The sequence below is a fragment of the Onychostoma macrolepis genome, chromosome 01, assembly GCF_012432095.1.
Source record: "Onychostoma macrolepis isolate SWU-2019 chromosome 01, ASM1243209v1, whole genome shotgun sequence".
NCBI classification, from domain to species: Eukaryota; Metazoa; Chordata; class Actinopteri; order Cypriniformes; family Cyprinidae; genus Onychostoma; species Onychostoma macrolepis.
Genome location: NC_081155.1, coordinates 2,151,490 through 2,177,848, shown reverse-complemented (window position 1 = coordinate 2,177,848; position 26,359 = coordinate 2,151,490). Strand labels below are relative to the sequence as shown.

The following is a 26,359-nucleotide window of genomic DNA, read 5'->3' as shown; positions in this document are numbered from 1 at the left end:
TTGATTAGTTTACAATATAAATATTAAAGAAACCTTTTACTCTGTTTACTAAAGATTCAGAATAGTATGTGTCAGATCTAGGTGTACAACTTCTGGAAGACAAAAACATTAATTAAAAAAATAATTAATACAAAGTAATAATGAGATCTGATGACTTTTTGTGTGCATGTGAACATCATAAAGAGGATTTACAAGTGTGTCTGTATTTGTTGTTTAATCTGACACAGAGCCACTGAAGAGTTCGAATAAACTGTAAATACAGTGTAGAGGGGTTCAGTGAATGTGGTGTTGAATGTGTGTAAGTGTGTGAGTGTGTGTGTGTCAGAGACGCTGTAGAAGGACAGCGAGCCGGACGACCAATCCAGATAGACACCTACTCTATTAGAGGATGAGTGGACGGCAGGTATATCAGTGTAGTTTTTATTGTGACGGACAGACAAACTGCTACTAGAGCAGTTCAGATTCCAGGATTTGTCATTCCATCCAAAATTAAAATCACTCATTCCGTCCTTTCCTTTATATGATACTGATATATCAGCAGATCCACTCCATTCAGCCTCCCAGTAACAGCGTCCAGTCAGACTCTCTCTGCACAGAACATGATACCACTTCTTAAATCTCTCTGGATGATCAGGATATGGCTGATGCTCCTCCACACGCGTCACCTTCCTGTTCTCATCAGACAGAATGAGTTGAGTGTGTGCTGTGTTTGGATCCAGTGTGAGATCACAGGCATCTGAACACAAGAAGAGAGAAACATCAAGAACAAAATAGCAGTCAATAGATAAGTGTGTATGTGTACTAGGGGTGTAAATCGGATGGTTCGTCATGATACGATATCGATTCTCATACACAGTGATATTTGCCGATACCTCAAAAAATTATACGATACGATAACGATTTGATTCGATATAGGAGTATATCAATAGATATATCGATATTATATTATATACCTATTTAAATGCAATTGAATGATATTATATACCTATTTAAATGCTATTTTAACTCACATATAACATGAACATTTATCTGTAATTTTTACATTCTGTACCTCAATTGCGACATTCACAACAACAACAAAAAAATAGGCCTACACTTTTATTTTTTATTTTATTTTTTTATAATTAAGAAAATAAACAATTGGAAAAACAATTCTGGCTGCTATGGGCTCAGTGCTAAAGATCTTTTCTACAGATAACCAAATTACAAGCAATAGCAGAAAATAAATACAATAGAACAAAGACACAAGTTCAATAAACAGTGCTTTTCAGCTCAGTCTAAAATAAATTTTCAGGTACGCTACAGAAATGTAATAATCAAATGTAAAATAACTGCATAGTCTTCACTGTATAAATTAAATATAAATTAATCATTTTTGATGTTACAAACGTTATTTAGTCAGGAGCAGTAAGCACTTGTATTTTTCTTTGACAGCATTAGATTTATTATTAGTTTGCTTTCACTTTAAGAACGAAAGCACAGATTTAATATACTTATACACATGCGTTTTCTTTCTCAGCCTAACCGACTGTGCCTGTTTCTCAGCCAACAATCCCGTGCGTCTTTTATGCTTGCCTTGTGCCTTCGGGCAGTCCTTATATCGAGTCCTGATACGTGAGTTTGAACGAGAATGCACGCCTTGGCGGTAATGCATAGACGGACATTATGTGAAAATGTGAACAGTGCCAAAATAAAGGTGCCTATTTATACTACAGATATCGATATTTTACACGTGGCATCGATGCATCGTATCGTCAGACATCGTATCGATGTATCGATCCATATCGATGAATCGTTACACCCCTAGTGTGTACTGTATTCCCCTACATTATGGAGACCAAATGTCACTACAAAGATAGTAATACCAGTAAATTCTGATCTTCTGATCGTTGATAGCTCATTTAAAGGTAACATCAACTAATTTGGACAGTCACGCTAAATGGATTCGAGTCCATCGACTCCTATGATGGGAGTCGGAGTCTACTCCGAAAAACCTGGAATCGAACACCCCTAATTCTTTTAGTCCCCATGAGGAAACAAGCTTATAAATCCTACAGAACGTTGTTTTTTGAAAATGTAAAAATGCAGACAATTGTCTGTGATGCGTAGGTTTAGGGGATAGAAAATACAGTTAGATCCCCAGTGAATAACTCATAAAAATCATTATGTCAATGTCCCCATAGACCATGAAAGCCCAATGTGTGTGTGTGTATGCAAACGTACACTTCTGTAGTCCTGCTGTCATCCTGATGTCTCCTCCATGATCCACACTATAAACACAAACACACATTAATGTAGATAATGCTTGGGCTGGGTGATCTATACATTTTGTGTTGTAAAGTGAGCTCTTAACATATAATAGTCCTTCACATTGAGGTCTCAGAATTCTGGCAAACTGATAATACCTAGAATACTAAAATCAAACTCGATCGGTAGACCCTTTTCCTATTTAGGGGTAGTTGTGGCCTAATGGTTAGGGTTAGGGATAACCCCGGTTAATGGTTAGGGAGTTGGGCTTGTAACCTGAAGGTTGCCGGTTCGATTCTCGCGCCAGCAGGAATCGAGAACAGCACTCTCTCCACCTTCGATACCATGACTAAGGTGCCCTTGAGCAAGGCACTGAACCCCTAATTGCTCCGGGCGCTGAATCAATGGCTACCCACTGCTCCGGGTGTGTGTTCACTGTGTGTGTGTGCATTTGTTCACTACTCACTGCTGTGTGTGTGCACTTGGATGGGTTAAATGCAGAGCACCAATTTCGAGTATGGGTCAAGTCAAGTCACCTTTATTTATATAGCGCTTTTACAATACAGATTGTGTCAAAGCACTTAACAGTATCAAATTGGAGGATAGAGTGTCAGTAATGTATAATGATAAGATTAAACACTCAATTTTCAATTTTCAGTTAAAGGCATTTCATTATTGAATTCAGAGATGTCATTGTCTAGCTCAGTTTAGTTTAAATAGTATCTGTGCAATCAAATCGGCGATAATCGCTAGAAATTAAGTATCCCCAACTGAGCAAGCCAGAGGCGACAGCGGCAAGGAACCAAAACTCCCTCTGTGACAGAATGGAGAAAAAAACCTTGGGAGAAACCAGGCTCAGTCGGGGGGCCAGTTCTCCTCTGACCAGACGAAACCCGCAGTTCAAAAGTTTATATTTCTATTTTAATTTTGTTGCAATTTCTAACAATAGTAGTATTATGTAGTTAGGTATTTTGTTATTTTTGGTTGATATATCTGGGGATATATCTCTGGGGGTCATCTGGGTGTCCTTGTCTCCGCTGATGATCAGGGCTGTAGACATCATCTCTTGGTGCTGATCCACCATCTGATCGGATACGGACTGAGAAACAGACTAGGAAAGAAACAGACAAATATTAGCGTAGATGCCATTCAACTTACGATGTAACGAGTACATCGTGTGTTATGGGGAGTGTTCGGTTCGGTTGATCTAATTAATGCAGCCTAACAATCCTTTAACGGATTTGAATAATAGAAGCGTATTAATGTGTTATGTGTAAGCCAGGCTAAAGAGATGGGTCTTTAATCTAGATTTAAACTGACAGAGTGTGTCTGCCTCCCGAACAGTGTTAGGTAGACTGTTCCAGAGTTTGGGTGCTAAATAGGAATAGGATCTGCCGCCCGCAGTCGATTTTGATATTCTAGGTATTATCAAATGGCCGGAGTTTTGAGAACGCAGCGGACGTGGAGGACTATAATGCGATAAGAGCTCACTCAAGTACTGAGGAGCTAAACCATTCAGGGCTTTATAAGTAATTAACAAGATTTTAAAATCTATCCGATGCTTGATAGGGAGCCAGTGCAGTGTTGACAGAACCGGGCTAATATGGTCATATTTCCTGGTTCTAGTAAGGACTCTAGCTGCTGCATTTTGGACTAACTGTAGTTTGTTGATCAAGCGTGCAGAACAACCACCCAATAAAGCATTACAATAGTCTAACCTTGAGGTCATAAACGCATGAATTAACATTTCTGCATTTGACGTTGAGAGCATTGGTCGCAATTTAGATATGCTTTTGAGATGAAAAATGCAGTTTTACAGATGCTAGAAACATGGCTTTCAAATGACAGATTGCTATCGAACAGCACACCTAGGTTCCTGACTGATGAAGAAGAATTGACAGAGCAGCCGTCAAGTGTTAGATAATGTTCTAGGTTATTACATGTGGGGTTTTAGGTCCGATAATTAACACCTCTGTTTTTCAGAATTTAGCAGTAAAAATTACTCGTCATCCAGTTTTTATATCGACTATGCATTCCGTTAGTTTCTCAATTTGGTGTGTTTCACCGGGCCGCGAAGAAATATAGAGCTGAGTATCATCAGCATAACAGTGAAAGCTAACACCATGTCTCCTGATAATATCTCCAAGGGTAACATATAGGCGTGAAAAGTAACGGCCCTAGTACTGAGCCTTGAGGTACTCCATACTGCACTTGTGATCGATATGATACCTCTTCATTCACTGCTACGAACTGATGGCGGTCAGATAAGTACGATTTGAACCATGCTAAGGCACTTCCACTAATGCCAACAAAGTTTTGTAGTCTATTCAAAAGAATGTTGTGGTCGATAGTGTCGAGCAGCGCTAAGATCCAGTAGAACTAATAAAGAGATACAACCACGATCAGATGATAGAAGCAGGTCATTTGTAACTCTAATGAGAGCAGTCTCAGTACTATGATACGATCTAAATCCTGACTGGAATTCCTCACAGATATCATTTTTCTCTAGGAAGGAATATAATTGTGAGGATACTACCTTTCTAGTATCTTTGACAGAAAAGGGAGATTTGAGATAGGTCTGTAATTAACTAGATCTTTGGGGTCAAGTTGTGGTTTTTAATGAGAGGCTTAATAACAGCCAATTTGAAGGTTTTGGGGACATATCCTAATGACAATGATGAATTAATAATAGCCAAAAGAGGATCTATGACTTCTGGAAGCAGCTCTTTTAGTAGTTTAGATGGAATCGGGTCTAACATACATGTTGTTGGTTTAGATGATTTAACAAGTTTATACAATTCTTCCTCTCCCACAGTAGAGAATGAGTGGAATTGTTCCTCAGGGGTCTATAGTGCGCTATCTGATGCGATACTGTAGCTGACGGCTGCAGGGATACAATTTTATCTCTGATAGTATCGATCTTGGAAGTGAAGTAGTTCATAAAGTCATTACTGCTATGCTCTTGGGAAATGCCAACACCTGTTGATGCTTGATTTTTCGTTAATTTAGTTACTGTATTGAATAAATACCGGGGTTATGTTTGTTTTCTTCTAGAAGAGACGAAAAGTAATCAGATCTAGCAGTTTTAATGCTTTTCTGTAGGATAGGGTACTTTCCGCCAAGCTAAACGAAATACCTCTAATTTAGTTTTCCTCCAGCTGCGCTCCATTTTCCGGGCTGCTCTCTTTAGGCGCGAGTGTGCTCATTATACCACGGTGTTGGACTCTTATCCTTAATCTTCCTTAAGCGTAAAGGAGCAACCGCATCTAAAGTGCTAGAAAAGAGAGTCCATAGTTCCTGTTACATCATCAAGTTGTTCTGAGCTATTGGATATGCTGAGGAACTGAGATAAGTCAGGAAGATTATTTATAAAGCAGTCTTTTGTGGTAGAGGTAATGGTTCTACCATATTTGTAACAAGAAGTTGGCTTTACAGCTTTAGCTATATGGAATATACAGCAGACTAGATAATGATCTGAGATATCATCGCTCTGCTGCAAAATTTCAACGCCACTGACATCAATTCCATATGACAGTATTAAATCTAGAGTATGATTTCGACAATGAGTAGGTCCTGACACGTGTTGTTTAACACCAATTGAGTTTAGAATGTCTATAAATGCTGATCCCTACGAATCTCTGTCATTCAGCACTAACTCCGATAGAAGATCAGAAAATTCTTTAATAAAGTCTGTATGGTGCCCTGGTGGCCTGTATACAGTAGCCAGTACAAACATCACAGGATTTATCATTAACACTTGTTTCTTTGGATAACGTTATATGAAGCACCATTACTTGAACGAATTATACTTGAAACCCAACCTCTGAGAGATACTGAAAATATTTCTATAAATTGTAGCAACACCTCCCCCTTTACCTTTTGGACGCGGTTCATGTTTGTAACAGTAATCCTGGGGTGTAGACTCGTTTAAAGTAATGTAATCATCTTGTTTTAGCCAGGTTTCTGTCAGACAAAGCACATCTAGTTTATGGTCAGTGAACATATCATTTACAAAAAGTGCTTTTGAAGAAAGGGATCTAATATTTAATAAGCCAAGCTTTATCATGTGTTTATCTGTATTATATCGTTTTTTTATTTGTTGAACATCAATTAAATTGTTACTATTACTTTGGTTTGGATGTTTTCTGTATTTTCTAGTTCGGGGAACAGACAGAAAATGGTGAAAAAGATTCTATGTGCTGAGAGTTAACTGACTTTGGTGACGTGACCATACTTGACAATACGTCACGACTTTAACTTTAACTTAGCGCCCAAACTCTGGAACAGTCTTCCTAGTGTTGTTCATGAGGTAGACACACTCTTTCTGATTGTTAGGCTGCATAAAGTAGGTCAACCGGAAGTGGGAACACTTCCACAACATCCGATGAACTTGAATGGCATCTATTGTAATAGCTGTCTGTCTATCCCATCCTTATCCTGAGTAGGGGTGCGATGATAAATCTATTCGTGGATCGATTCTGGGATTTTCCGAATGCGTCGCGCTTCTATCTGGAATCGATTCTGAGCTTAGTTCTTAAAGCAACACTATGTAGTTTTTTGACCTTAAAATAATGTCTCTAAAATTATTTCAGTAATAATTAGGTAGATCAACTCTTAACCGGACGAATTCTACTGCTGCTGCTACCTGTGCAGCCTCATAGCGGCTACAACCACACTGTAAGTTTCGTGTTCGGGTTGGTACACACAGCCCCGCCCATCCCCTGCCAGCGGAAGAGAGTGTCCTGCTTTATGGCATACGTCACATAATTTACTCGTAGCCTGGGTGGAGTTTGCCAACAGCTAACTATAAGAAGAAACGATCTAATATGCAAGTCTAAAAAAAATGCCATGGCAGAGCCAGCAAAGAAACCAAAGAGGGTTTTGTCGGAGGAAGCGAAGAAAAGAAAGAGAGAGAGCGATCGGACACGAGCCCGAACACAAATCAAGATGTCATGACATCAGTTGTAGTGGCTAGATGAAAAGTAAAGTCTGTAACCTAGTGCTCTCCCAAAATAGTCAATAGTTTTCGGACACTGGCTGTTACCTCGTGTACCATGTCTGTTTCAACACCCAAGATCCAAAAACGAATTCCCCAGTCTACTTCACGTCTGAATGGTTATTCAAATAAAGAGGCTCTGTTACTTTACAGCCATATAAACTTATAACAATGTCAGATGTTACAGGCTATTATGGACATTATGCCTACATAATTGCGCGGACAACATTTTATTCTATTATACAAATTACACCCTTTGCAAACAATGCTACATACGAACTATGCGAGCAAAAAAAACTAGGCTAACATACTACTGTTCTTTTTGTCATTGTAGTTTTCAATTCTGGAGTAACAATAAGTAAAACTATGTAATTATATTTGTAGAACATAGTGTAACACGGGCTACTTTACCTGGTCGGTGGACATAGTTTCCAAATGAGGTTTCTGCATTCGCCGGATCCGTCAGCTTAGTCAACAAATTCACGTGTATTGCGCTGCCCACGGGGAAGCTTACACAACCCCTGCCAAAAATTATGGAAGCACTACACTAAGAAGATGTTCACCCAAATTTTTGACTATACAAAAAATAAACAAATCACAGATATGGCACCAAACAATTTTTGTTTGATAATTCAACACTTTGTTTATGTGAAACATACCTCAAACAAATTAAATTTAAACATTTTAATTAATGGAAAATTGTTTTCCATATCAAGTAGAGGAAAAAATTATGGAATCATTCAATGTTGAGGGATAAAATATGGAATCAGCTTGTAATTTGCATTTCTGAAACAAATACTGGCACATATCTAAAATGCTAATTAGTCAGCAGTTAAAAGAGGGTGTTTAAAGACCTTAACAAGCTGTTGGACTTGGCTAATTCAAAGGAAACATGGCCCCAACAAGAGAGCTGTCATTTGAAACAATGGTAAGGATTATAGAACTCCTTCAAGAAGGAAATGCAACACGGAGTGTGGCAAAAGAAGTTGGATCTTCCCAGTCAGCTGTTTCTAAAACTTGATGCAAGTATAAACAAAATGGAAAGGTTATAAAAGGAAAACAAAGGCAGACCAAGGAAGACATCAAAGCGCCAGGATAGAAAACTCAAAGCAATTTGCCTTGAAAATTGAAAATGCGGAATGAAACAATGAAAAACAAATGGGCGGAAACAGGAGTCAATGGGCCTCATTCATGAAACTTGTGCAAATATACAGTATGAGTAAATTCTGAGTCATTTGCGCATAAAACAGACCTACCCGAAAACTCTCCTCCAGATTCACAAATGCTTCGTAAACTTCCGATTTGATAGTTAACATGTGTATGTTAATGAATTCCAATCATTTGTAAATAGGGCGCTTGTGCTGTCATAAAAGCCAGAGGAGGAGCAACTAAGTACTAACTGTGTGTTTTGGTTGATGATTCCATTTCTTTCCCCTTCGACATTGAATGATTCCATAATTTTTTTCCTCTACTTGATATGGAAAACAAATTTTCATTAATTAAAAGAGTTGAATATAATTTGTTTGAGGTATGTTTCACATAACCAGAATGTTGAATTATTCAATTCAAACTTTATGAATGATTATTTATGTTCAAGTGGTGTGTGTGTGCGGAACTGGAAGCACGCAGAGTATGGCTGTTTCTAAAGCACACAGAGCCATCTGCTATTAAAACTAAGCTTAGAATCGATTCCAGAGAGAATCACGATGCATTCTGAAAAATCACAGAATTGATTTATTGTTGCACCCCTAATCCTGAGGTTACTGTAATCAGCCAGATCCAGCCAATATCCAGGTGAGATGGTGGACCTGCATCTAGACCCGACCACAACAAAGCCCTGGATGTCAGCAGAGCCCATGACAACTAGATAAATCCCAAAAACGGAAATCCTCCACAAAGACCACAAGACCCAGACAAGTCTGGACATGCCCTTATGACAGCTTCGTCTCCATAATGGCATGATGAACTCCGATCTTCAAGCATAAGAAACTGGATGAAATATTCTGAATGCTACCATTCCACAATCAGACTTTTATGCAGCCTGGAAACATAATGACACCATGTTTGTTCATTGAGGATAACTGGCTTTTTTTCTCCATTCCTGTCACTTGATGGAGCCACTGTTACCATTGGTTTGCTTGTTTACAAGTGACCTGCATGCTGCAATAACTTTTGCTTGCATTTTGAGATAGAATTGGCACTTGTACAATGGGTCCCATGTTACAGAAGTTTATCATTTACACGTCTTGCCAATTTAAACATTTAAGACATTTTACACCATTCAGTAGTACTTGCAGTCTCAGAGCGCACCCAGCTCACAAGTAGGTCTATCAAATAAACTTTTTTTTTTAAAACTAGCATAAATGACTTAACTTATGACAAAATACCAGTCTTGGTGAGTGTTCACATAAACACATTCAGTTATGTCTTAAGTGAATGTAAGGAGTCAAAAAAGAAAACCCATTTGTTATCAGTATATCAGATCCCAGCATTAGCTCTTAAAGTGACAGCAGCCTAATAAACCTGCTGCTGTCTGTCATTAATGTTAATCAAACCACAAAAGATAATGAGAAAATATCTCACTGCTCTTGAATGAATAATGTCAGTAGTTCTAATTGTGTAAGGATCTGTATTTAATTTATACAATGCAACATTTGATTAGTCAAATTCTGCAGTATTACTGTGTCTGAATTCTCATTATACATACCTGGAAAACGATTTTTTATTTAACTCTGTTTTTTAAATTTTTTATAAGACTCTGTATTCTGTTGTATTTATTTGTACTTCTGCTTATAATTTGTTTATTTGATCCTGTTTACTTGTCTGTTTGTGAATTAAACTCCAAATTCAACTGGTGGGAAGTCCCCCCATTTTCTAAAAGTAAACATACTTGAGTATCTGCAGTTTATAGTTTGGATCCTGCAGTTTATCAGAGATCAGCTGGACTCTTGATTGTCCTGGGTGATTGTAGCTCAGATCCAGCTCTCTCAGGTGTGAGGGGTTTGAACTCAGAGCTGAAGACAAATAACCACAGCCTTCCTCTGACACCATACAGCCAGACAACCTACAGAATAGAACAGAGCAGTGTGTTGTTGTGAAGAAGTGAGAAGTACATGTGAAGCTGAATCATCTCCTGTTCAGCTCCAGCCTCACATTCCTGAAGGACATCTGTAAGCTACAGCAGCCAGTGAGATACACGTCAATGACTTCCGACTGCATCTCTCTAGTCAATTATGGATGGACTTTGAAAGGATGTTTATTTTGAAAATATATTTTATAGTTTCTATAATGTAAAGGCTATGTCAATTAGCACTACATTAATTATATAGGGTGAATGCATGTAAAGTGGGCTATCAGGTAAAATGGGCTGTTTAAGCTGTGTAATTTTACGAAGCCATGCGAATACTTTTTGTGCAAAGAAAACAAAAATAACGATTTTATTACAATTTTTGTCTCTACTGTTTCTCTTGTGGACGCGCGTTCACGATCCAGCGTGATGACGTTGAACACACGGCGGAGGTCTTATTGGTTTGGAACGACATCAGGGTGAGTAATTAATGACATCATTTTCATTTTTAGGTGAACTAACCCTTTAAAAAATGCATAAATACATGATGCTGTTTTGTTCATAATTGTTTATGCAATTTACAAAATTATATTTGATAAACATTTTAATTCAGACGTTATTCACATTTTTATAGACAGTTGTTATTTCACTGCATTGACAAATTAATGCGCTGCATTATTTTGCTCATTGTGCCATCTTGTGGCCTCGGGAGGCAAGCCAAAAGTTTCCTTAAGACTTATTTAATCTGCATATAAAACATAAGAAAAGAGATATTTGTTTAAATGTTATTTGGTGTTTGACTGTTAAAACTAAAAATTATTTGTTGTTTGTATAAATGACTTAGGCTAATTAAAAATAAAGTGCTTAAATAAAAAAATATATATATATATTGCCCTTTGTTTTAAAAAAAGGTTATAAAAAATGTCAATAATTATCAATACAGTGCGGTATGAAACATTATATCGTTGATACATTTTTTAGCTATATCGCCCAGCCCTACAATGGCACACATCATCATCAACCCATATCGCGTGCCACTGATAATGCTCCCTGACGAGTGAAAAACCATGTCAAGTTGCTATTACTTACATGTAAATTGCTATTACTTACATGTTTCAAGTGATAAGCCATATTTGAAGTCGATGAATGATAGGCGAATCTTAGAATTTCCTAACATTAACGATCTGTCCATCACAGACTGCGTGATTTTTCCACTATGTTTTTCTGCGACTAACCAACTAATAAAATTTTTGTCGTCTAAGCCTTTTCTCGTCATCTAACGGTTCGTTTATTATTAGGGGCAGCCCTATTTTTTTTTAGCCCTTCCTGTTATTACCTTTTATTTAAATTCAATTAAATTAATAAAACTGAATGTGAAATTCAAACCTCAATATCTGCAGCTGACCGATTGATTGTAAATGATCTCTTAAACATTCTTAATACCTCAGTATCTGCAGCTGGCAGTTTGGACTCTTCAGTCCATCAGAAAGCAGCTTCACTCCTGAATCCTGCAGGTCATTGTTACTCAGATCCAGCTCTCTCAGGACACAGTTTGAGGATTGTAGAGCTGATGACAAACTCTCACAATGCTGACCAATGAGATTACAGCCAGAAAGACTAAGAGGAGAGCACACACATCAGTCAAATCATTTACAGACACAAACCAATATTATGACCGACTGATTGTAAATGATCTCTTAAACATTCTTAATACCTCAGTATCTGCAGCTGGCAGTTTGGACTCTTCAGTCCATCAGAGAGCAGCTTCACTCCTGAATCCTGCAGGTCATTGTTACTCAGATCCAGCTCTCTCAGGACACAGTTTGAGGATTGAAGAGCTGATGACAAACTCTCACAGCTCTGATCAGCAAGACTACACCCAGAAAGTCTGAAAGAGAGTAGAACACACACATCAGTCAAATCATCTACAAATACACACCAACATCATGACCAACCGACTGTAAATGATCTCTTATTTTAAATACCTCAGTATCTCCAGCTGACAGTTTGGACACTTCAGTTCATCAGAGAGCAGCTTCACTCCTGAATCCTGCAAGTCATTGTTACTCAGGTCCAGGTCTTTTAGGATACAGTTTGAGGACTGAAGAACTAATGAAACAATTTCACAATGCTGAGCAGTGAAATTACAGCCAGAAAGACTGAAAAAGAACAGAACACAGCGGTCAACAGTTAGATCATATATAAACACACACCAACATTATGACCGATTGACCGTAAATTATCTCTTAAACTCTTAGAACACTGACAAATGCGATAACGGACAGAAATACTACAAGATATGAAAAAACTAAATTAAACCAATAATGAAATAACATTAAAGTTGCCAGTTTTCTGTGCTCTGGAAACTGTAACAAAACATTTTTAATATTCCAACCTGAATCACAAGTGACACAAATGACATTTCACGAGTTGGCCTGCCCATTCAGTCCTGCTAGATAATGATAAACGAACTTGGCTTGTTGTCTTGGAAGGAGGCTCGAACCTGAGGCTCGGCTCGAGCTCTGAGTAAGAACCCCCCATCATTGTATGGTGTGAACGAGGAAAAAAAGAGAAGAAATTGGAGGATGATAAGGGGAGATGGAGGGATGAGCCTCAGTTGTGGAATTGAGTGCTGTATATTCACTCCCCCCACCTACAATTCCTACTGGTACTAAGACTCGAACCCGCAACCTTTGGGTTACAAGTCCTGTCCTCTAACCATTAGGCCATGACTGCCCAAATAAGATGAGATGAACATGGAGATAATCGGGCCATTTACACAAAATATCTTAAGGCTAAAAGTAGCTCCAACTTGCATATTTATGGAAACTCTTAAAATAATGGGCGTGTAAATCCTACTTCCTCCACATTGTGATGTTGCACTGTAGTAGAAATTTGCATCCGAACACCTCCAGAACAGCACTTCAAAACACCTGCTTTACCTGATTAGTTTCAGAAGCAGCCAGCAGCCATAAGCAGTTAGGTGACAAGGAGAGAGATGGAATGACATAACACAATCACAGCAGCAAGCATTTACTGACAAGAGTCAGACTGACGCTGAAAATAATCATTATCTATGACTTTTTTTTGGCTTAAACATTATAAAAGAACCTGAAGAAATACATTAATTTAATGGAGAGGCATCTCCCAACCCCTTTAAGACTCTGAGCTTGATATTTAGGGAAAAATATCTCATTTAGGAAATGGTTAATTTTAAAGGCGTTAGATTCATTATTAAACATGTTTCTTCAGCTGGTAATAATTCATCACTCACAGAGCTTTTCTACAGTTGATCACAGCTGGTATCAGTCTTGTTCTACCCTCAACTGATGTGGTGTATTTCTTGAAGTCCATGTCATCCAGCGGCTCCTCTGACATCTGAAGTATGTAGGCGATTGTTGAGCAGCGAGCAGGAGAGAGTTTCTCTGAGTGTTTGTCTGATTTCACAAACTCCTGAATCTCTCTGGACAGAGTCTGATCTTTCACTTCCAGCAGACAGAGGAACAGATTGATGGATTGAGCTGCTGAGGGATTATAAAAATTATCATTAAATTTGATCTTCTCTTTAATGTACTGTGTGGTTTCTCTGATGCTCTCTGAGCTGTTTTCTGTGTGTGTCAGCAGATCCTGTAAGAGTCTCTGATTGGATTCCAGTGAGACGCCCAGCAGGAACCGCAGGAACAGATCCAGACGTCCATTCTCACTCTGGAGTGCTTTAATTACTGCTGATCTTAGCAGATCATGCAAAGTGTCAGACACATGGTTATCATATCTATATTTATAGTCATGTTTATTTGTTGCACCTGGAAACTGTAGTCCAAACAGAGGGTCTTCATAAATTCTGTAAATTCTTAAATCACGCAGAAAAACCTGTAGTGGTTCATTGTTCTTCGTTAAATGGCAGTAAATTACATAGAAAGCAGTGAGAAACTCCTGAACACTCAGATGGACGAAGCTGTAGACTTTCCTCTGATGAATCACCGATTCCTCCTTAAAGATCTCAGTGCAAATCCCAGAATACACTGAGGCATCAGTAACGTCTATGCCGCTCTCAATCAGGTCCTCCTCATAGAACATCACATTGCCCTTCATCAGCTGTTTGAAAGCCACTTCAGCAAGTTTCACAATCATTTCTCTGTTGGACTGCAGGAGTTTCTCTGGATCTCTCTCTTCATACTTCTGGTTCCTCGTGTTGATCTGAATCAGCAGGAAGTGGATGTACATTTCAGTCAGAGTTTGAGGGATTTCTGCACTCAGATCTTCTTCCAGGAGCTTCTGAAGCACAGTGGATGATATCCAGCAGAAGACGGGGATGTGGCACATGATGTGGAGGCTTCTTGCTCTTCTGATGTGTGAGATGATTCTGCTGGCTTGATGCTGGTCACTGATTCTCTTCCTGAAATATTCCTCCTTCTGAGGCTCATTGAATCCCTGAATTTCTGTCAGACGGTTGATGTATTTGGAGGGGATCTGATTGGCTGCTGCTGGTCTGGAGGTGATCCAGATGAGAGCAGAGGGAAGCAGCTCTCCTTTCATGAGCTTTGACATCAACACACCCACTGATGAAGTCTCAGTCACATCACAAACTTTCTGATCATCTGAAAACATCAGTGTGTTTCTGCTTTCATCCAGACCATCAAAGAGGAACACAACTTTACACTCCTCATAAATCTTTGAGTCCAGATCTTGAAGTTCAGGATGAAAGTCCAGCAGAAGTCTGTGAAGACTGTACTGACGATCTCGGATCAAGTTCAGCTCTCGAAATGGAAGCACAAACATGAAATCTACATCCTGATTGGCTTTTCCCTCGGCCCAGTCCAGAATGAACTTCTGCACAGAGACGGTTTTTCCGATTCCAGCGATGCCTTTAGTAAGAACAGTCTTGATCTGGTCTTTCTCCTCACATCCTGGTTCAGCTGAGGCTTTAAAGATGTCATTGCAGTAGATTGGAGTGTCTTGTGAGTGTTGTGTTCTGGCTGTTTTCTCCATCTGTAAAAACTCATGTTCTTCATTCACTCCTTCACTCTCTCCCTCTATGATGTAGAGCTGTGTGTAGATCCTGTTCAGGAGGCTTTCATTCTCCTGGAGTTTTGTTCCATCAAATAATCTCTCATACTTGATCTTCATGCTGGTTTTGTGCTGGTATTTGACTCTCTGTAGTTCATCGTCTACTGGTTGAGGAGGATCCTGGTCTCCATTTTGATCATGACAGCTGAAACAGAAAAGTGCACAGATTTAAGAATCTCACACAATGTTGTCAATCTTATATTTTCTATACAATTAATTTGTTTCATTTCAGTTCAAGTTCAACCAGTGGTGGAAAGAGTACTGAAACATTGTACAAGTAATGTTACATTTCTGAAATAATACTCAATTACAAGTAAAAGTACTGGTGTCAAAACAGTACTTAAGTAACTTAAGTACAATGTACTCAGAGTACTAGTTACTAGTTACTTTTTAGCCGGCGTTATTTAATGATTTACCAAAAAATATTAATTCATATCAAAGATCTATGTGGATAATAGCTGCTTTGCACAAAACCCACTTTTATCTTATTGACAAAGTACGTGAATTAGTGGTCATGATACAGGAATTTCTAACTTCAATACCTTGAAAAATATCAATAGTAAGGTCCCCATGAACCTGAAGTTGCAACTGACTTCAGTGTTGTGATGCATTTTCAAGTGAAACAGAATATTGAATAAAGGGAGGGCTTTTATTGTGGCGCCTATACTCTCCATCTCTGACATCACGCTTCACCGTTTCTGGGTCCTAACACTCTGCCAGACGCCCCAAGAAAACAACAAACTGTGCTAATATACAACTATGATGTCATGTAATACTGAAAAATTATAAGAGAGAGCGGAAGCAAATTTTCTGTTTTTGAGTAAAGATTACAAAGGCAGACAATTTATTTATTTTTTTTCCCGGTTTATTGACTTTAATTGTTTAATTGTTCACCACATGGTAATGTGCACTAAAAGTAAGTAGGGTCATTTTTGATTTCATGACGACTTTGATCATTTTCAATATCATTGGCTTCAATATCATTTTCAAACTTACATTGTAAAGAAATTAAAGTTCCATCTTTGATTGTTGAAAGACTTTCTGGTGCATTTCACTTACAGCCAATAAAATTTCCAGTAGGATTTTCATCGGTCAGGCATGGATCTGTTCTGAATGGTTGATAACTTTCGACAAAGTTTAATCCAGGAGCAAAGAGAAATAATTTCTACTTTAAAAACATGGAGAGATCGTGACTGCACACAGTCTGAGTGCACACAAGCAATATCGGAGTGAGAGAGTGTATAAGTTAGGCCTATTTGAGAGCTCGCATCCAATTTTCTGCGATTACATGACTGTGTTCTCATGTTACAATAAAGTGTTTGCCACATTTGCGCAGGAATAATTAAAATTCTGCGGAATACCTGCAATCCCATGTGGACATTCAGACTCTGTAATTGACAGGAGGCGGATGCGTGTCAAGCTCGCTGTCGGAGAGGAGAGAGTGAGACGCAGCTTGTATCGGCTTATATACGGTAGATATAGCCTACTGTGGAAAATGAGTAATGGAACAGTGTCAGATATTTCAGTATCAGTATCAAAATATAGATATGTATGATAACACTACCATGTAGTTTGTTTCACCAAACTTTGAGTCCATAAATTACGCTGAGCTCCCTCACTGTCTGATCAGCTCTTCACCTGCTGTAGCGGCGCTTTTCCTGGTTCAGATATCAGGGCTTTTATTGGTCCGTTTACGATCGGATATCTTTATTGGCTACTGAAGTGGTTTGAATATCAATTCTGGCCGTACTCAGTAACGAACTATGATTTAAAAGTAACGAAGTAGATTATTTTTCTAAATTTGTACTTAAGTACAAGTAAAAGTACAGCTTTAAAAATATACTCAAAAAAGTACAAGTACCCGAAAAAACTACTTGATTACAGTAACGTGAGTAGTTGTAATTTGTTACCTCCACCACTGAGTTCAACACTTTTTGCATTGCACATTGATCAGCTTTCTGACTCCAAATACTGAGAAAACACACAGAAACAATTTTACAATTGTAGTTCTGTCTGCGGTTTGATTTATTTTAAGCAGAGCTGGAACATCTAATCGATACAATGCATAATAACAGAAAATGAAAATAACTGAAGATGAAAGTGATTATTGATAAGTCGTGTCTGTGAGCTGTGCACAGAAACCATCTCTCAGTCATGTTGCTTTACAATAGTGAATAACACATTACTATGGACAAAACGCATATGGAAGATAGCAGAGGAAACAGAGTAAGCTTCTGCGGAAAAGGACCATGACTCAAGATGTCCGAAACATGATAATTTTAATTATAAAATGTTTCAATCAAAAGCATTACGATTTTTGCGTTATGCTGTTTAATGCCATTGATACGTGTTTTCCTCAGTGCATAACTTACAGCTATATAGTTAACTGTAAATGTTAGTAAGGATTTCCAACGTTAGCATATTTCCATTTTGCATTACCTGACATTATGAATGAGTGCTGATGCATAAATAAAATATTTTGAGAAAAAAAATTGTCTGAATAAAATATATATTTTGCTAAAATATTTAATAATAGAATTTAAGTGTAGGTTAAAAGTTGTGCATTGTTATGAAAGTCGAAATATGCAATATAATTACAGTGTTCAGATGAGTGAATGTGTGTGTTTCTCACTGCATACTAGTGTTGCCAAAAGTACTGTCGTCGGTACTGAAATTAAAAAAAAAATGTGATCATTGCTTCACGCTCTTCGCTAAGCACTTACACAGATACACACAGGAGCGTTTGAAAGCCGTGTCTATCAGTGGATCCCTAATATATCTGCTCATAGATGGATCGTTGATAGACGTGGCTTTCAAACGCTCCTGTGTGTATCTGTGGAAGTGCTTAGTGAAGAGCATCAAGCGATGATCACTGTAGACAATCACAAATATATCTATTGAGCACGTGAACACATGAGGTGTTTAAGAATCTGCTCAAAATGCTAGTGGAAAATGCTGGTATCGTCACATTCTTAAATTTCAGTATAGACGTCGGTACTTTTGACAACACTATACCCTACCTTTGAGCGCTGTTGAGCGGATTCTTAAACAGCGCTGACTGGTCATTGTGTTCACGTGCTCAACAGATAAGTCTGTGATTGGCTTCAATGATCATCGCTTCACGCTCTTCACCGAGCGCTTCATTGATCATTGAAGCCAATCACAGATGTATCTGTTGAGCGCGTGAACACAATGACCAATCAGCGCTGTCTAAGAATCCGCTCTCAACAGCGCACATAAAAATGGATGTTTTTAAAATTTCAGTACGGAATGGTATCACAGTCGGTACTTTTGACAACACTAGTTTGGAATGTAATGTTTGTATTTTAATGTTTTTTTTGTTTGTTTGTTTTTTTGCACATAATACATGGTGTAGCCTACATAGATCAATTCAGTATGGGGCGGTTTCCCGGACAGGGAGTAGATTAAGCCAGGACTACGCCTTTGTTAAATTAGGACATTTAAGTAGTTTTTACAAACATGCCTTACAAAAAAAGCATTACTTGAGTGCATTTTAAGACCAAACAATGGCACTAATGTATTTTAAGGTATGTCAGTGCAAGCTTTTTTCAGTTTAGACAGCGCTAACATTTATTTTAATCTAGGACTTAAACCCTGTTCGAGAAACTGCCCCAAAATTTGTTTTCATAGGCTGTATATTATACATTATTTGGAGGACAACATTGGGCATGACGTGGAACAACTTGGTATAGTGGATTAAAATTGAACTTTACTAAAAAATACATCTTTAAGAATTCATATTAATTTTTTTATTTGGATTTTTCATCTGGTTCATTGAAAAAAACTCATTACAAATTTCATCTCTCTGTGTGAATTCATTGTGTCTTTGACTCCCATAAAATTAATTAATTTACTTTTTCACCCACCCATTAATTCACCCACACTTATCCTCACCTGGTGTCAGAGGTCACTGCTTCATCACTGAATTTTGAAGGTAGACTCTGCATCGGTTCTGGAGATCTCTGTCTCTTTCTCCTCCTGGAGATACTGAGAAAACACAGAAATAACTCCTTCTTTAGTTCTGCCTGCTGTTTAATTTCTTACAAGTCAGTATGTTGTGTCTAATACCGAATTGTATCTCACCTGGGTTCAGAGGTCACTGGTTCATCACTGAATTTTGGAGGAAGAGGCATTGATCTCTCACTTTTCAGAGACACACAACTGGGTTCTGGAGATGAAGATCTCTGTCTCTTTCTCCTCCTGGAGATACTGATAAGCATTACATAAAAAACCTTGGTGACACTTTAATTAAAGCCTTTATGTATAATGCATTATGAAACTAGTTTTAATGCATAAATTATGCCTTGTAATGTCCCTTATAATACATTATACTCTCTCGTGAATAACTGTAACCACACTTAATACATTATAAGACTTATCAATCCATTGCTATGCATTTTAAATTTGGTTATAATTATTTACAAAAAGATCAAATATATTACAGTGCACATTATGAAAAATTATAATGCATTATACCCTTTAATAACCCTTTGCAATGCATTACACAAAGGCTTTAAGTAAAGTGTTACTAAAGCCTTATGTTCTGCCTGCTACTCAATTCATGATAAAGCTGTTGTCTCTAACACCTGTTGTACACTGGCAGTGTTTCTAATGCACAACGAGCCACTGCTGATTCTATCATCCTCTGATCACTGTTATGTGACGTGATCTGATAAGCACCATAAAAACTGCACTTTAAATCGTTTAAACATGCTTGTGGTTGTACATCTAGTGTGTTTTTAATTTCTTTGTTTTACAGTGACAGTCAAATGATGACTGTGAAACAGACATCACGTAAACATTTTAAGGTAGATTTACTACTTTTCCATCTGAACTTATTGTTTCTTACCTGGGGTCAGAGGTTATTGGTTCATCACTGAATTTAGGAGGAAGAGGCATGGATCTGTCACTCTTCAGAGACACACAGCTGGGATCAGGAGATGAAGATCTCTGACTCGATGAGATCCTGAGAAAACACAGAAATAATTCTTCCATTAGTACTACCTGCTGTTTCATTCATTATGAGTCTGTCTGTTGTATCTAGCACCTGTTTCACACTGGCAGTGTTTCTAATGCACAACTGTGCAAATGCTGAATGTGCTGATAGTGAACTCACTGTATCTCACCTGGGGTCAGAGGTCATTGGTTCATCACTAAATTTAGGAGGAAGAGGCATGGATCTGTCACTCTTCAGAGACACACAGCTGTGATCAGGAGATGAAGATCTCTGACTGCAGATACTGAGAAAACACAGAAATAATTCTTCCTTTAGTGCTACCTGCTGTTTCATTTATTATGAATCAATATGTACTGCATTATGCAACCCTTTACATTGCGAGTAAATCACTCGCATATGCAACTAAATCTTCACTCTGGGCGACTAAATGGTGTCTAATATTTGCCACTGGCTAATAAATTCTCAGACTTTACTCGCCAGTGTGTAAGTTGGAGGCTAGGTATAAGTTTATCATAGACATATTTTCACTCGCTGAACACTATGACCGAGGGCTTCGCTTCAGAGTTTCACTCTCTGTCAAGAGATCTGTGCTAGCTTTAATCTGAATGGATGGTCAGCACATGGCAGTGCACCTGTATTTGACGTACCATAAACTCTAGTGTGAAGGCGCACTGTCTCTGTCGCTGTCTCTTTGTTTCACACACGGAAAGAAAGAGAGAGAGAGCGAGATAGATTGAATCTTACATAACATGCAGAATTGAGCGCTACATGTAAACGATATTCTTTGTTGTATTTTCCTGTCAAAATAATGGAGTTCCTTTGGAATTCTTCAGCTTTTAATAACTGCCGGGTTCTCCTGTATAGTAGGCGGGGCTAATGCACAAATGACAATCTCATTGGCTGGCGCTCATCTATTATCGTCCCTGATTTCAGCAAATCAGTTCGAGGGAACGCACACAATCTGATTAATATTCATGAACCCAGCAGCTCATTAATCCTTAGTGCGTTTTATGTTGTTTTTATTAGTAGAATTTGTACTATTATGATTATTATCTTGTCAGTATTATTGTTCGTTTTTTTCCCATTTATTTTTTACAGAAACACTGAATGACCAAATACGCAACACCACTAGTCCTAAATTCAGTTAAAATGACTAATATGCATTCATACATGGTTAGCAAATTGTAATTCTAATTACTAAAGTTCTATAATTAAATAATACTTAATTATCATATTATAATGCTTGACTGACTGATGCTCAGAGTGTACTTTCAGATATAAAAAAAAAAAAAGCTGTGCCATTTTACAAACATACATACATATATATATATAGAGAGAGAGAGAGAGAGAGAGTATCAGTCTGGCGAGTAAACTAAAAAATGTACTAGCCAATGGTGATTCAATTGCCAAGGTGTCCGTAGAGGGCTGTTATGTCTCACCTGGGGTCAGAGGTCACTGGATCATTACTGAATTTAGGAGGAGGAGCCATGGATCCGTCACTCTTCAGAGACACACAGCTGTGATCAGGAGATGAAGGTCTCTCTCTGTTCTCCATGATGACAAACTGACTTCACACCTGCATATGGAGACATAAGAGCACAAATGACACATAATATTGTGATGATTATTGCAGTAAATCTTAACGCTACACACACGATGAGATTGAAGAGAATGTGGAGCTGCAGCAGGATCCTTTTCTTCTGAATCATAAAGTGCTGGTTTACTGACTGTAGTGAAGAAGATCTGAAGAGTGATCCTCATGAGCATCGTCAGTATCTGAGCTCACTGATGCTCTTGTGTCTTACTGAACATATTTGACTTCAGCAGCAGGAGAAAAGCATCCATCTGTTCAGAGCTTGATGTGTGTAACGTGACGTCACTGACACACATCAACTAACTGATCATGACATCTGATGAGGAGTATTTTCAGAGCTGATGTTTCATTGTTGAAACACTAGTGAATAAACCCTGTGGAAACTTAGAAATGTAATCTGTTACACTTTTCAAATGTTTATTAGTCGTTCTCCCTCCACAATAATTATTTTAATGTATTTAGTTTAATGATCAGATACAAGAAAAAAAGAGATCACACTGTGAATCACATCAACTCAAATCTCACTGTCATCATATGTTTTCAACACTCACAACTTGTGAACTGACCTAAAAAGGGCTATAAGGTCCAGCGAAATCCATTTCATTTCTTTCCAAAATGCACATTTTTGCTTGCTGATTTATTTATTTAGTTAGTTAGCACTTTCACATTAAAGGTGGAAAGTTATCTGAAATAATCTTATCGTATTATTTACTGTGGTTTCTTCCTTTAAATATCACAAACCACGCATTTAATAGGAGTGTATAGTGTTTTTGTAGCCATCCAAAATACATATGTAATGAAACTTATCACTAAACCTGAACGTCTGTCGACGTAGTATTTAGTAGCTATATTTTAAATGTTCACATTTCCATTTTCTATTTTTCAGATAGTAAAGAGACCGTAAAATAATCAAAAATAAAAGAAGAACCCATCGCTCGGTTTAATTATAATCGTCGTGAAGATGAACTTGTCCATTTTTACAGGAGTCGCAACTCGCTAAAATGGTCTTTAAAGGTTAAAAATCGAGTTTAACATGACAGCAAAGCGAAAGCGAAAACACTGTACAATAACATGACATGATATCAGAAGCCGATAAATGAACTAACCGTGAGAATTACATTTCCTAGGAATCCTCTTTGCTTTCGGTTTCGACACAGGTGTAGCCACAGAATGCGCATGCTCAGAAATCAACAACAAATAAACCCCGCCCACCTCTTTTCTGGCGGGTTTAATTCTATCTTTAAGAATGTTTAGCGCCACCTACTGTATACTGGAGCATATAACACAAAACCTTCCTCAATCTCCAAGCCTTGCTTCTTTCTTTATTTCTATTAATACCTTTCCACTTCCTTCCATTTTGAGTTATTTCTTTCCATTTAATTATTTCTGAAAAAATTAATTTATCTCTTTCAATTTACATCACATTTATCTGTAGGCCAATTTGTTTTATCACGAGAAATAGATTAGCCTATTATAATCTAGTAAATGTGATGTCTTCTGTTTCTGAAAGGTTTCAGTTTTATTGATTTATTAATATTGTAATATTCTTAGTAATAAACTGCTCACGATCTGTCACTTTTTGTACAGTACATTATACATGTTTATATAGATAGATATTTATTGCACAGTTTTGACCAGCTGTGTCACATTTCGAGTGCATCAAAAGAGTCAAACTCTCCATTAAACAGAGAACCTCAAATACCATGAAATAAACAAAGAAAGAAGCACTCACAATACAAAAGAAGAAAAAAAGTGAATTGGTGGGTTTTTGTTAAATGTGAGCCAAAATCATCACAATTAAAAGAACCAAAGACTTAAACTACTTCAGTCTGTATGCACTGAATTTATTTAATACACGAGTTTCACAATTTGAGTTGAATTACTGAAATAAATGAACTTTTCCACGACATTCTAATTTATTGAGATGCACCTGTATTTGTTTTTCACCTGGGGTAGTACACAGAGTGCCTTACTAGTAACTTTTGAGTGTCACAGAATTAACAAAATAAGACTTTATTTTCCTAATTTACCTCAAGTGAAAACTTACCTGAAAACCACAGATGTCGCTGGGATGAGTCGCCTTCTCTCTGGTGGGTTGCCAAGAGATGAATAACTGGGCAAGTGCAAACAGATAAGTGCGATATCGGCCTCCAATCGTGGGCCCACCCAGAGCTGATACAGGCATGCAGCGGAGACGTTTGATGAGCTGGGAAAATAAAGCACTGACTGAAGATATCCGCCCCATACCTGGCTGATACTTCTTGGATGTTATAGCTAAGGAAGCAGACATTCCGCTCTTGGGCCGACTTCAGCCAGCTGTACGTGTGCTGTCTGGGATCAGGGATGTTTAAATATACTTGAGAACACTGTCCCTCTATGCAGATACAGGTATGTCCCATTTTTAACTTAAGCCTGTGTGATTTCTGTGATGCAGAGGGAATTCCAGAATCCAGTCATGAAAATGGAATTTACAGTATAATGGCAGATGTCATGTAAAACTCTCAATTAGATAGATTGATGAATAAATCAAAAGCAGAGCTGTACAATAAATAAAATCATGACATGGTCTAGTGTCACTGAATATTAAAGCGCAATAAGACTGCTATATAAATATATAATCTGTTTGTTTTGCTTGTTCCTGTGTGAATTAGTGGTGCCGTTTCTTGTTCTACTAACTCATGTACTCATGTTCTACAAACAAAGTACATGCAACGCTCATATTGTTTTCAGTGTTTGCTGTGTCACTATCTGAACACATAAACACCTCCAGAGCTGCTATGAGAGAATGCTTAATAAGCATTTCATCATTTTGAGTCAAATACACTCTGAAACTCAAAGCTCTTCACTACAACCCGTCAAAATAAAAAACTGACAAATATATTACGATTGTACAATAGAATATCCTTCTTAAACTAATAATAATAAAATGTATCTAATATTTATATTGTAAACTGATCATCAGATTTAATAATTTGTGACTCATTTATTCATGACTCTCTGATGTGAACTGATGAGAGTATGAATAATGATGGATGTGATTGAGATCAGCAGAATGAAACACAGAGGCTGAATTTAAGACCAAACCTGTGAAGGAAATACACATTACATTACATACTGTACGTAAATGTAATATTCAATGTGTTTTTAAATTTAAAAAGAAAACAAAATATCATCGCTGTCAAAAATGCTATTTATGAATGAATGAGGCATTTATATAGCACTTTATTGTGTATTGCAATACACCCAAAGCGCTTTACAATCATGTGGGGGGCGGGGGTTCTCTCCTCAAAGAACTTTTCATATCTGAAGACAATATCCCATACAAAATATCCCTCAAAAGCTCCACATCAGCAATATTTTTGGTGGTGTAAATGAAGCAATATTTTCATCAGTTTTCTATTCAGCATTTACATATTTAAATCTGCATGTTTTTAATATTTACCCCAGGTTGTTATTTACCTCCATAAAGTCCAATATTTTGTACCTTATTAAATGTATCCGTCATCTTTCATGTCAAATTCTTACAACTGATGAGGAAATTTAATATACACAACAGGGCTGTTAGCAATCAAATTAAATAATTTGCACTACAAATTTACAACCGCAATAAATAATGTTATGAGATTAATGTTTTAAATACATTTTTTTGAATATACAAATAAGAAATGTTGGTGGAAAAATGCATACTTTTAAACTAACTAAACCATCAGTAGGTGGCGGTAAGTCACTTATTCATTACTCAGAATGAATCCGTCTCCTGATCATCTGCTTTATTTTTCTGTCTGCGCTGATTTAACACTCAGATTTAATTTCACTAAATTAAGCCCTGTGTGGGCTTCCTGGGGGCTACCCGTGCAGGGCCAGCACTAAGGGGCCAACGTTTTGCCAATGAGCAAATTCTCAGGGGCCCTGCGCTGGCAGCCCGTTGGTGGCCCTTAGGCTAGCCTAAAACTGTAATGCTTAAGATATTTTAATATTTATTAAAATATATTAATATTTATACATATATTTCAAGGCTGCAATTTGGAAAAACTTTCAAGCTAATGCTGCTGAAATGGAGGTTAAGGGGACTATGAAGAGGTGGCTCCAGCTGGCAGATCAAAAGGGAGGACTTCAGGAGGCAGACACACTCTGTGAGTTTAAAAGTCCCATCTCTTTAGCCTTCCATACAAATGGCACTATCACATTTCTATAATTCAAATCCCTTAAAGGATTTTTATGCTGCACCAATTAGGGTAAACAGCAACACTTGGCAACACTTCCCATAATATCTAATGTACTTGTTAATTTGTAAGAAGAATGACATCAATGCTTATATTAGTCGCTTATATACTGTCTCCCCCTTATCCCTAGGTTACAGTAATCAGCTGATCCAGTCCGTATTCTGACCAGACGGTGGACCTGCACCAG

General features: G+C 37.7%; 1 protein-coding gene across 6 annotated transcripts; it reads right to left on the bottom strand.

Moving 5' to 3' along the window:
* Positions 1–18: 18 nt before the first annotated feature.
* On the bottom strand, positions 19–23,109 carry LOC131545440 (NACHT, LRR and PYD domains-containing protein 12-like). 6 transcript variants are annotated; one of them, XM_058784273.1, is made up of 13 exons: positions 23,056–23,109; positions 21,795–21,931; positions 20,525–20,638; positions 20,248–20,364; positions 19,482–19,598; positions 19,293–19,385; positions 13,585–15,522; positions 12,296–12,469; positions 12,025–12,198; positions 11,754–11,927; positions 10,134–10,307; positions 2,224–2,270; positions 19–736 (listed from the first exon to the last, which is right to left on the bottom strand). In XM_058784273.1, the coding sequence occupies exons 2-13, from the start codon at positions 21,908–21,910 to the stop codon at positions 189–191; spliced, it is 3,786 nt and encodes a 1,261-aa protein (XP_058640256.1). In that variant the 5' UTR covers positions 21,911–21,931; positions 23,056–23,109; the 3' UTR covers positions 19–188. The 6 variants fall into 6 exon arrangements, with proteins under 6 accessions (XP_058640256.1, XP_058640239.1, XP_058640248.1 ...); XM_058784256.1 differs by having other exon boundaries at positions 20–736; positions 19,482–19,607; XM_058784265.1 differs by lacking the exon at positions 23,056–23,109 and adding an exon at positions 22,516–23,029 and having other exon boundaries at positions 20–736; positions 19,482–19,607.
* Positions 23,110–26,359: the final 3,250 nt, after the last annotated feature.